We start from the raw sequence: 11,793 nt of genomic DNA on the forward strand, positions 1-11,793 counted from the left end.
TTGAATACTGGTGGTTGGGGAGCGCTCTCCACCAGTATGGTGGCTTTACGATCTGCCAACCCTCCATCGAGCTGTCGCCGGAAGACGCGGGGGGCACAGGGCTCGAGCTTGGCGCTGGGCTCGAGCGAAGGGACGTCCCAGCCACCCGCCGGCCGGTCTTGAAAGCTCCTGCAGGCGCCGTCTTGAGGCATGGCCGGTGTGCGCCATGAATGGGGGGTGGTGGAGTGGAGTCCAGCACGACCGCATTGATGGCGAATCTGACAGCGCGTGGCCGAGGCGATGCACCACAGTCCACCATAGCATCCTCCGGATGGGAGTCGGCGGCGAAGGACGAGCCTGAGGCAGCAGGCAGGCGCAGCGGCGATGCAAGATCCGGAGAGCCGACCTCCAGATGCGGCAGGCAGAGGGGGCCCGAGCCCGCCGCGGCCGCACACCGGGCGGAGAAACCAGGAGGGAAGGGCGGCGTCGGCGGGGATCCGGCCTGGGGGCGGACCTGGGCGGTGGCGGCGGCGGCGGTGGTGGCTGCGGGCGCCGGGGTGGCGCGCCGCAGGAGCGTGGGCGAGTACATGAGCGTTCCTTTTCTTTCCCCAAAAGGTCCCTTCTAAAGTTGACGAGCAATTATTTTCTTAATTAACGAGTAACTACTACATTAAATGCTATAACTTATTGTTTGTTAACATGTTTATATTTTTGTACTAACTAAATTTCATCTCCTAAATATTGTATCTTGGAACTGGTGCAAATGTGTGGTCTTGTAACTAGCTACTGAGGTTGGAGGCTGATGGTCGTGAAGTTTGATATTTTAATGGTTGTGAACACAAAAACTTCTAAGATAGATGGGAACTTCGATGTGCGTATTGACAATATTTGAGCTACTTTTGTTTTATAATGTGGATGAGGTAGACATCAAGCCTGTAGTGCTGAGATTGAACTTGTACCGGGTATGCTTGTGTTGCAACTTGAAATTTGGCTGCATATAGTTGTTTTAACTTGTTATGGTGTTCAAGACTTCAAGTTTATGTGTGTGGGATAATGTTATGATTTTGTGTTTGCACTTAGAACAGTTGTGTGATGCATATGCTTGTTGAACCGTGAATACATGCCTGTTGAATATATGTTGTTGTTCTTTTATTTGAACCTTGCTTGCCGACCACCTTTTTAGGTTGCCGAATGTTCTACTACAGTGATGATTCCGTCGCAACCAACCGGCTTTGGGTCGGGCCTTGGGCTTTATTGACGGGCTTGTGTTATAGTAAACGCTTGGTCTTTCGCAAGCCCAGCCCGGGGATTGGCTAGTTATTTTTTTAGTAAAAAAGGGTTTTAGAACGATATATGTCAAGATGTGAGGGGAGGAAGCTTACAGCCTGCATGAGCTGAGATATCTCCGACTCCTTCATGTTGGCGCCCACCCTCTCCAGCCCAGCCTTGAGCTCCTCATAGTTGATCTGCCCGCTATTGTCGGTGTCCATCATCTTGAACATCTCCTTGAGCCCTGCAATCTCCTCCTCTGATAAGTTCTCGGCAATCACCTGCAGGCGCGCAGCCACAACTCTCCTCAATTCCCAGACTCATATGGATACGGTGGCCTTATACTAGCGTAGATGACGGCAATGAAACCGGTGCTCACTCTCAATGCCATCTTCTTGAGCTTGTTCATCGCCGAGAACTGCTTCAGGCGCGAGAGAACCGCCGAGTCGAGCGGCTTGTCGGGTGCCTCTCCGCTCATCTGCAGCCACGGGTGGCCTGCATGCAGCAGAGAACATTTGCAAGATGTCAGTAGGTCTAGGTGTAAGTGCAACGCGACGGCGGCGAGCGGACTGACAGAGGACTTGGTGCGCGGTGAGCCGCTTCTTGGGGTCCCTGACGAGCACCTTCCGGAGCAGGTCCTTGGCGCCCTCCGACACGCTGGGCCACGGGTCCGACTCGAAGTCCAGCGTACCGTTCAGCACCTGCTCGAATATCCCCTGTTCTGTCTCTGCAATCCATGGCAAAAAAGCATGTTGTGCCGCGGTTTCAGAGCTGCATATGTCACCGGCATGACATGAGTCTACCTGCCCAGAATGGAGGCACGCCGCAGAGCAGGATGTATACGATGACGCCAGCGCTCCACACGTCAGCCTCCTGGCTGTAGCTCTTCTTGAGCACCTCCGGCGCCACGTAGTACGGGCTCCCCACAACGTCGCTGAACATCTCGCCTGCACCAAAATTCCTGCGTCAGCTCACTTATCAGGCTGGAGGTCAATTGTATTCATGGAGGTTTACCTGGTCGGAAGAACATGGAGAGGCCGAAGTCGATGGTCTTGAGCGCCGCGTCCTCCTCATTGCCCACGAAGAGGAAGTTCTCAGGCTTGAGGTCGCGGTGCATTACGCCCAGCGAGTGGCACGACTCCACGACGGCCACGATGACACGGGCGAGCTCGGCAGCCTGCCGCTCGGTGTAGTGCCCCCTGCGCACGATCCGGTCGAACAGCTCCCCGCCGGCGCACAGCTCCATCACGACGTGCACCGCCACCGCGTCCTCATAGGCTCCCCGGATGGAGATAATGTTCGGGTGGCCGGCGAGGTGGTGCATGATCTGGATCTCCCGCCGCACGTCCTCGACGTCCTCGTCGGTGATGAGCTTCCGCTTGGCGATGGACTTGCACGCGTACTCCAGACCAGTTGCCTTGTCCACGCACAGGTACGTCGTGCCGAACTGCCCCTGCCCCAGCTTCCGGCCGAGGCTGTATTTGTCCTTGAGGTTGTCGGTCTTACGCCGGAGGACCGACTGCACCTGCAGCCCGGCGCTCGAGATGCGCTTGATGTGCCCCGACGGCTTTTTGGGCTGCGACTGCTGTCTCGGCTGCGGCTGAGCCGGCTGCGATGACGGCTGCTGCTCCAACGGAGGAGGAGGAGAAGGGGTATTGGCCTCTTTCTCCGCTGGCTGAGGGTGCTGTTGGGGGGGCGGTATCGCCGGTTCGGAGATGACGATGGGAGCTGGAGGGGCCGTAGGGGTTGGCTCAGGCGCAGGCGGCTTGACCTCTGGGGGAGGAGCGGAGGCGGTGGGCTGTACAACGGGGACGGAGCGGGAGGTGGTGGTAGGCTCGGAGGGGCTACTCGAGGGAGCGGCGGAGCGGTTGCGCCAAATGGAGCCGGAGATGGTGCTGAAGAAGCCTTTCTTGGCGAAGCTGCGGCGCGGGCCGACGCAGACGTTGCCCATCGGGCGCGTGCTGCGGCGGCAGCGGCGGCGAACGATGACGACGGCGATCAGAGCACAGGGTCTCTCCTCCGCTGTATGAGTGGCATGGCCACGGCAGCGGCGGCGGAACGGGGCGCGTTCCGCCGGGAAACAACGACCGACGTCGGAAACGGAGAGGCGTGGGTTATTGGTGGTGTCGGTTCGGGGGAGAAGATAGCCGGGGAACAAACAGGAGCTAAAATTGGAAAGTGAGAGGAGAAAGAAACAGAGTGGTAGCACGAAAAACACTAATTTTGGAGGGAAATGAGGGAGGATGTGGTTAACAACTCAACTGTGATAAGGCGCGTGTGATTGGTGTGAGCGCGCGACGAGTTTGCTCATATTTGCGTCTTGCTGTCATTGTATGTCCTTGTGCGAAATACACTTTGCTTCTTGGTTGTATATACATCCTATATAGAGATTTTTTTTAATAATTAAACAAAAATCTAAAATAGTTAAGAACTATTTTTAGAATAAACTTAACTTTCTTGCGCACTAGTATTTAAATTAAAAAAAACCAACATTGAAATCATAGTGAAAAAGACAAAATCTATTTGCTATTGTAGGTCACTATTCATGCTATTTTGACCAAGAATTTGTGTTTTTTAAGAAGTCAAAGAGGAATTTTTTTTTGAACTTTTCTCACGATTATAATGAAAGGTTAAGCTTATTTTAAAAATAATTTCAGAAATTTTTGATTTTTTGTTGAATTACTAAAAAAAAATCCATATAGGATACCTATGTACCCATAGACCAAACATCCGCGTCCATGTCCTTCTTCATTAATCAAGGACAACTCTAGCGAGCGGCCGATTGCTCGCTAGTCCTTCCAAGCCGCCGGCCTAAAATAGAAAAAATTGATCCTCTAATCTATAAAAGGTAATAATTTGTCCCCTCTAATTGATATAAGAAAAGAATTCTACTAATTCATATATTACTCCGTCCGTCCTGAAATGTAAAATGTTTCTTGACACTATTGTAGTGTAAAAAACTGTCTTATATTTTGGAACGGGGAAGTAGAAAAAGTATTACAAAAGTATCCATGTGAACAGGTGTGAACGTAAGTAATTCGAGTTTTCAAATTTTAAAAAGTCATAATTTTAAACCGTCTATCGGAATTAAGATTTATTTTCATCGTTGGAACCCTCGTGACTCGCTCTTTGCAACTAGATCCTGCATAGGTATATTTCGACAAACTTTTTTGTGTGCAATTTTTAGTCTTCGTTTGGTGCAACTGTTTAACTGTTGATGTGTAACTTTTCTCTCTAACCATAGACATGCAGTTTTCGCTGATGGCACCACCCCATACTACTCCCCGACAATGAAATATGCAATTTTGTTTGCTGTCTCGGCTAACTACCCTGGCCAACTGCCTAGTAGTCATTGCGCGTGTGCAGCCCCCACAGCCACGCGTGAGGGACTATCCTAAAGAGTGTGCAAGCCCGCAGTCTATGTGGCAGCAACTATGTCGGCCAGGGTGTGCAACTCCGTAGTCGCGTGTGAGCAAATACCCGATTGTGCATGTGCAACTCCCGCAGCAGTGTGTGTGCGACGATGCTGACGAGAGTGTGCAACTCTATGGCCGGGCATGAGCACCTCCCACAATAATTCATGTGCGACTACGTGGATGAGATTGTGCAACTCCGTGGCGACTATGCCATCGAGAGTGTGAACTCCAAGGTCGTGCGTGTGAACCTAGCGCAGCAGTATATGTGCAACTATGCGAACAAGAGTGTGCAACTTCGCGGACACACATATGCGACTATGCCGACGAGAGTGTGCAACTCCGCGGCCATCCGTGAGCTACTACGCCAATGAGAGTTTGCAACTTCATGGTCATGTGTGTTCGACTATGTTGTCACTCGGGTGCAACTCCCATAATGTTATGTAAACTACTATCCGGCGAGAGTGTGCAACTCCCGCGGGAAAGAGAGTGGTCTCTTATGCCGACTCTGCACTCGTGCGTGTGCAACAATGCGAGCAGGATTGTGCAACTCCGGTGTCACGCATGTGCGACTATGCCAACGAGAGTGTATAAATCCGCGGTCATAGATGAGGTTCTACGCCGACGAGAGTGTGCAACTCTGTGGCCGTGCATGTGCGACTATGCCGCCACATGTGTGCAACTCCCATTGTCCCGTGTTCTACTACGTTTTTGTTTTCTACTATTCCCAACATGTGGAACCCCGCTGCCACGTGTGTGTGACAATGCCGACAAGAGTATGCAACTTCACGGCCGTGCGTGATCCACTAAGCCAATGAGAGTGTGCATCTCTATGGTCGTGCGTGTGCGACTATGCACAAATAATGTGCAACTCTGCGGCCTCGTGTGTGTGACTATGTCGATGAGAGTGCAACTCGGCGGTCGTGCATGAGCTACTATGTTGACGGTAGTGTGTAGCTCTGTGGTCATGTACTTGCGACTATGCCACCGTGCGTGTGCAACTCACGCAGTCGTGTGTGAGCTACTATGCCGACGAGAGTGTGCACTTTCATTGGCGCGCTGTGCAACTATACTGACGCTCATGAGCACCTATGTGGTTGTGCGTGTGCGACTCTGCGAACGAGATTGTGCAACTCTACGACCACATGTGTGCTACTATGCCGACAAGAGTGTGCAACTCCACATTCGTGTGTGAGGTACAACATCGATGTGAGTGCAACTCTGTGGTCCTGTGTGTGCGACTATGTCGCTTTTCATCTGCAACTCCCGCAATCGTGCATGAGCTACTATGACGACGAGAGTGTGCACCTTCATGGTCACATGTGTGTGACTATGCTGACGCATGCATGCACCTCTCGATGTCATGCATGTGCAAATATGCGGACGAGAGTATGCAACTACATAGTCATACGAGTGTGATTATGTCAACGAGAGTGTGCAACTGCGTGATAGTCGATGTGTGGCTTTCATCTTACTCATGGACACCCCGTCCCAACACCCTACTAGTAGGATGTGTAACTTCGGTAGATTCCCAAGCCAAGTCCCTAATAGTCGATTTTCAACTCTGAAAGGATGGTTGTGCAACTTATCGTCATTACCTCGTGGATATGTGATTTTCACCACTTCAACTACTCTTATCAGTGAGATGTGTAACTACGTCTGTTGTCCCGACCAACTACTTACCACTCGATGTGCGACATTGGTTGTTGCCTCAGTCGAGTGTTTGACATCCTTGCAACATGATGTGGACTACTTGTAGCATCGGCATGATTCCAATTTTAAGTAGTAGTTGATCGAACTTTACACGTCTAACTAAACTTGAGTAAACAATGCACACACGAGATGTTGTGGTGCTAGGCAGCGAGTGGCGGCAAATATCTTCAAGCACCAGGGCCAAGCAACTTTCCTCCTACTTTGTGGAAGTGCAGTTTCAGCACCCCTAACAACCCCCTGCTATTGAGATTTGTAATTTCATCTGCTGCAATGGCCAACTGTCTAACAAATGATGTGTAACTTTTTCCTTACCCATGGACACCCCGCCCTAGCTACCCCTACTAGTAGGATGTGTGATGACCCACAAGTATAGGGGACCTATTATAGTCCTGTCGATAGGTAAGAGTGTCGAACCCAACGAGGAGAAAAAGGAAATGACAAGCGGTTTTCAGCAAGGTATTCTTTTCAAGCACTGAAATTATCGGTAACAGATAGTTTTGTTATACGATAATTCATAACTGGTAACAAGTAACAAGTGTAACTAACGTGCAGCAAGGTGGCCCAATCCTTTTTGTAGCAAAGGACAAGCCTGGACAAACTCTTATATAAAGCAAAGCGCTCCCGAGGACACATGAGAAATATTGTCAAGCTAGTTTTCATCATGCTCATATGATTCACATTTGTTACTTTGATAATTTGACATGTGGGTGGACTAGTGCTTGGGTGTTGTCCTTACTTAGACAAGCCTCCCAATTATGATTAACCTCCCTCGCAAGCATCCGCAACTACGAAAGAAGAATTAAGATAAATCTAACCATAGCATGAAACATATGGATCCAAATCAGCCCCTTACAAAGCGACGCATACAATAGGGTTTAAGCTTCTGTCACTCTAGGCCCAAATCATGGTGAAGTGCCATGTAGTCGACGTTCACATAACACCACTAGAGGAAATACAACATACATCTCATCAAAATATCGAACGAATACCAAATTCACATGATTACCTATAACAAGACTTCTCCCATGTCCTCAGGAATGAACATAACTACTCACAAAGCATATTCATGTTCATAATCAAAGGAGTATTAATTATCATTAAGGATCTGAACATATGATCTTCCACCAAATATACCAACTAACATCAACTACAAGGAGTAATCAACACTACTAGCAACCCACAGGTACCAATATGAGGTTTTGAGACAAAGATCGGATGCAAGAGATGAACTATGGTTTGGAGAGGAGATGGTGTTGGTGAAGATATTGATGGAGATTGAACCCCTCTCGATGAGAGGATCGTTGGTGATGACGCTGGCTTTGATTTCCCCCTCCGAGAGGGAAGTTTCCCCGGCAGAACAGCTCCGCGGGAGCCCTAGTTTGCTTCTGACCAGGTTCTGCGTCGAGACGGCGAAGCTTCATCCCGAAAGCTTCCTTCTTATTTTTTCCAGGTCAAAAGTTTTCATATAGCAGAAGATGGGCACCGTGGGCCTGATAGGTGGCCCACAAGCCAGGGAGGAGCGCCCAGGGGGTAGGGCGTGCCTCCCACCCTTGTGGTCACCTGGTGGGTCTCTCTCGTATTTTCTTCGCCCAATATTTTTTATATATTCCAAAAAAATTCTCCGTAAATTTCCAGGACTTTCGGAGTTGTGCAGAATAGGTCTCTCAGATTTGCACCCTTTCCAGTCCAGAATTCCAGCTGCTAGCATTTTCCCTCTTCATGTAAACCTTGTAAAATAAGAGAGAAAAGGCATAAGTATTGTACCATAATGTGTAATAACAGCCCATAATGCAATAAATATCAATATAAAAGCATGATGCAAAATGGATGTATCAACTCCCGCAAGCTTAGACCTCGCTTGTCCTCAAGCGAAAGCCAAAATTGATAAATATGTCCACATGTTTAGAGATGGAGGTGTCGATAAAATAAAATACGGACATGAGGGCACCACGATCATCTTTAGAACAACAATATATATTGACATATAATTTCTTATGCTAAAGTGACAAATCATTCACAAGGTAAATTATGAACCAGAAAGTTTACTGAAAACTAATAAACTGCGATCTTAGTCACTAAAGCAACTGAAATTTATCATAACATCGGAAAGAGTCAATGTAAGAGCTTTTGTATAGCAAGTCCACATACTCAACCATCTCTTAGTCTTTCATAATTGCTAACACTCACGCGATTCTTATGAGTTCAAAGCCTCAGTCGGACACAGAGAAAGATAGGGGCTTATAGTTTCGCCTCCCAACCTTTTACCACCAGGGTAATGTTAACAACAATACTTTATGATAACCTACATCCGAGTGGATATATTTATCTGGATCTTCCCCAACATGTAGTGCTTGCCAAAAGGAAAAAGTGTAAAAAGGAAAGGTGAAGATCACCATGAATCTTGTATAAGGGTAGAAAGTAAAAGTAAAAGATAGGCCCTTCACAGAGGGAAGCAGAGGTTTTCATGCGCTTTTATGGTGGGATGCAAAAAATCTTAATGCAAAAGAACATCACTTTATATTGCCGCTTGTGATAAAGAACTTTATTATGCAGTCCATCCCTTTTATTTCTTCCATATCACAAGTTCATATAAATTTTATTTTCCTCACACTCATATATATTTAGAGAGAAATGTTTATTGCTCACATTGATGACAACTTACTTGAAGGATCTTACTCAATCCATAGGTAGGTATAGTGGACTCTCATGGCAAAACTAGTTTAAGGGATGTTTGGATGCACAAGTACTATCTCTACTTGGTGCAAAAGATTTGGCTAGCATAAGAGGGAAAGGCAAACTCAACATGTTGGAGGATCCATGGCAATATAACTTCTATTTGGATATAGGAAAACATAACTCATTATGTTGTCTTCTTTGTCCAACATTAATCTTTTAGCATACAATATTCTAATGAGTGCTCATAATCACAAAAGATGTCCAAGATAATATTTTTGTATGTGAAACCCCTCTTTCTTAATTACTTCCTATTAATTGCAACAATGACCAAAACTATGTTTCTCAAATCTTAAAAAAAATCATCATACTCTTTATATGTGAAGTCATCACTATCCATAAGATCATTATATAGTCTTTTACTTCTTTTATTCAATTCTTCTCCTTATTTATTTTTCTCAAGATCATAGCAAGGAAGCAAAGCCCTCAACTCAAAACTACTCTTTATTATATAACTCTCGGACTCGGTTACATAGAGGGAACATAAAGCAAAAAATCAAGGCTAGATCATACCAAAAACTTTATTCTACTAAACCAAGATATAACCAAAAGGATCGAACTAAGAAAAAGGATAAAGGTAAAGATACAATGGTGATACGATACCGGGACACCTTGCCCAAGCTCGGCACAAGCCTAAGGGAGTTCCGATATCCATGTATTTAGATCTCTTTCTTCGGAGGTGTTGATGTGATATTCTTGGCTATGATGCCCCTTAGAATGCGATTCTCCTCCTCGAGCTTATTATTTTGCTGCTTAAGATTGATTATTTCCTTGCAAAGTTTTCTCGTGATGGCTAGCGCTCCAATCACCCATAGATGTTTCCTAGCTGCGGGGGAAAAAAGAACACTCTTTTTCATGTTTTCATAAGAGAGAAATCTAGCATTTGGGAGGGATAACCAAATCAGGTATTGCTGAGCTCTGAAGTTCCTCCAGCATGGCTCCAGGTTGAAGGCGAGAGGTAGCTTCTTGGTCGTCCTGCATAGCATCCACCCTTTTCAAGTCGGCCTCCATCTCTTCCTTCGTTGACTGCCCGAAGTGGTCAGCTTCGCTGTATGCTCTTGGGCCCGGTGTCGGTGAGAGACATGATTCTCCCCGATCGACTCTTGCGAAGACATCTTGCTCTAAATCTGCTCCAGAAACAACTCAAAACAAAAAATAGGGATATTGTCGTGATACGAAGGTCAAAACCTTCGGGAGATTATATAATGAATTTTTATAGACCAAAAGGAGTATTCCACAAGAAAACAGAGTCCGGAGAGCACATGAGGTGGACACAAGGCAGGGAGGTGCACCCAGGGGGTATGGCACGCCCCCTTGCCTTGCCGCCTCCTCGTGCACTTTTCGGACTACTTTTAATTTTCCTAATTTTTTAAATGTTCTAGAATGGAGTAAAATTGCTATTGGAACAATTTTGGAGTCGGTTTAATTACCGTACAACATACCTATTCCTTTTTGGAGTATGAAATGTACCGTAGGTCTCCCTTATGTACTCCCCCGGGATTATGGTATTAACAAATTGGTTTCAACATTTATGGGAGTACCTGAGATGTAATGCTTGATTCTTTGCCTGTTACCACCTTCGGGTTATTGCCTTAAGTGTTTCTGATCTTGATGGCATTAGAACGACATACTTCCTCGACATGGTAAGGCCCTTCCCATTTAGAGAGATGTTTTCCTGCAAAAAATCTTCAACGAGAATTGTATAGCAAGACATGGTCACCTATAGTGAATTCACGCTTTTGTATTCTTTTATCATGCCATCTTTTAACTTTTTCTTTAATCAACTTGGCATTCTCATAGGCCTGGGTTCTCCATTCATCAAGTGAGCTAATGTCAAATAACCTCTTCTCACCAGCAAGTTTGAAATCATAGTTGAGCTCTTTAATTGCCCAATAAGCTTTATGTTTTAGTTCTATAGGTAAGTGACATGCTTTTCCATAAACCATTTTATACGAAGACATACCCATAGGTTTTTTTAAGCAGTTCTGTAAGCCCATAATGCGTCATCAAGTTTCTTAGACCAATACTTTCTATATCTATTAACAGTCTTTTGCAAGATCAATTTAATTTCTCTATTGCTCAATTCTACTTGACCACTAGACCGAGGATGATACGGAGATGCAATTCTATGGTTGACATCATACTCAGCAAGCAATTTACGAAAAGCACCATGAATAAAGTGTGAACCACCATCAGTCTTAAATATCGAGGGACTCCAAACCTAGGGGAAATTACTTCTTTAAGCATTTTAATAGAGGTGTTATGATCAGAACTACTAGTTGGAATAGTTTCTACCCACTTAGTAACATAATGAACAACAACTAAAATATGTGTATACCCATTAGAGGAAGGAAAAGGTCCCATATAATCAAAACCCAAAACATCAAATGGTTCAAAAACAAGTGAATAATTCATAGGCATTTCCTGACGTCTACTAATATTACCAATTCTTTGGCATTCATCACAAGACAAGACAAACTTACGAGCATCCATGAAGAGAGTAGGCCAATAAAAACCAGCTTCTAATACCTTGTGTGCAGTTCTATCTCCGGCATGGTGTCCTCCGTAGGCCTCGGAGTGCCACTTGCGTAGGATTTGTTCCTGTTCATGCTCAGGTACACAACGTCTAATAACACCATCTACTCCTACTTTATAAAGATGTGGATCATCCCAAAAATAATGTCTT

The 11,793-nt window shown here is 46.2% G+C and overlaps 1 protein-coding gene across 2 annotated transcripts in view; it reads right to left on the reverse strand.

Annotated features, from left to right (window-relative positions):
- LOC119308007 (calcium-dependent protein kinase 27-like) overlaps positions 1-3,425 on the reverse strand; it is a 35,918-nt gene extending 32,493 nt beyond the window's left edge. For both annotated transcript variants that reach the window (XM_037584122.1, XM_037584121.1), the window contains exons 1-5: positions 2,263-3,425; positions 2,052-2,195; positions 1,823-1,975; positions 1,628-1,743; positions 1,362-1,529 (exon numbers count right to left, since the gene is read on the reverse strand). In XM_037584122.1, coding sequence (XP_037440019.1) covers positions 1,362-1,529; positions 1,628-1,743; positions 1,823-1,975; positions 2,052-2,195; positions 2,263-3,199 — 1,518 coding nt within the window. In that variant the 5' untranslated portion in view covers positions 3,200-3,425. The remainder of the gene's footprint in view (positions 1-1,361; positions 1,530-1,627; positions 1,744-1,822; positions 1,976-2,051; positions 2,196-2,262) is intronic.
- Positions 3,426-11,793: the final 8,368 nt, after the last annotated feature.

This window comes from Triticum dicoccoides, chromosome 5B (genome assembly GCF_002162155.2).
Source record: "Triticum dicoccoides isolate Atlit2015 ecotype Zavitan chromosome 5B, WEW_v2.0, whole genome shotgun sequence".
NCBI lineage: Eukaryota > Viridiplantae > Streptophyta > Magnoliopsida > Poales > Poaceae > Triticum > Triticum dicoccoides.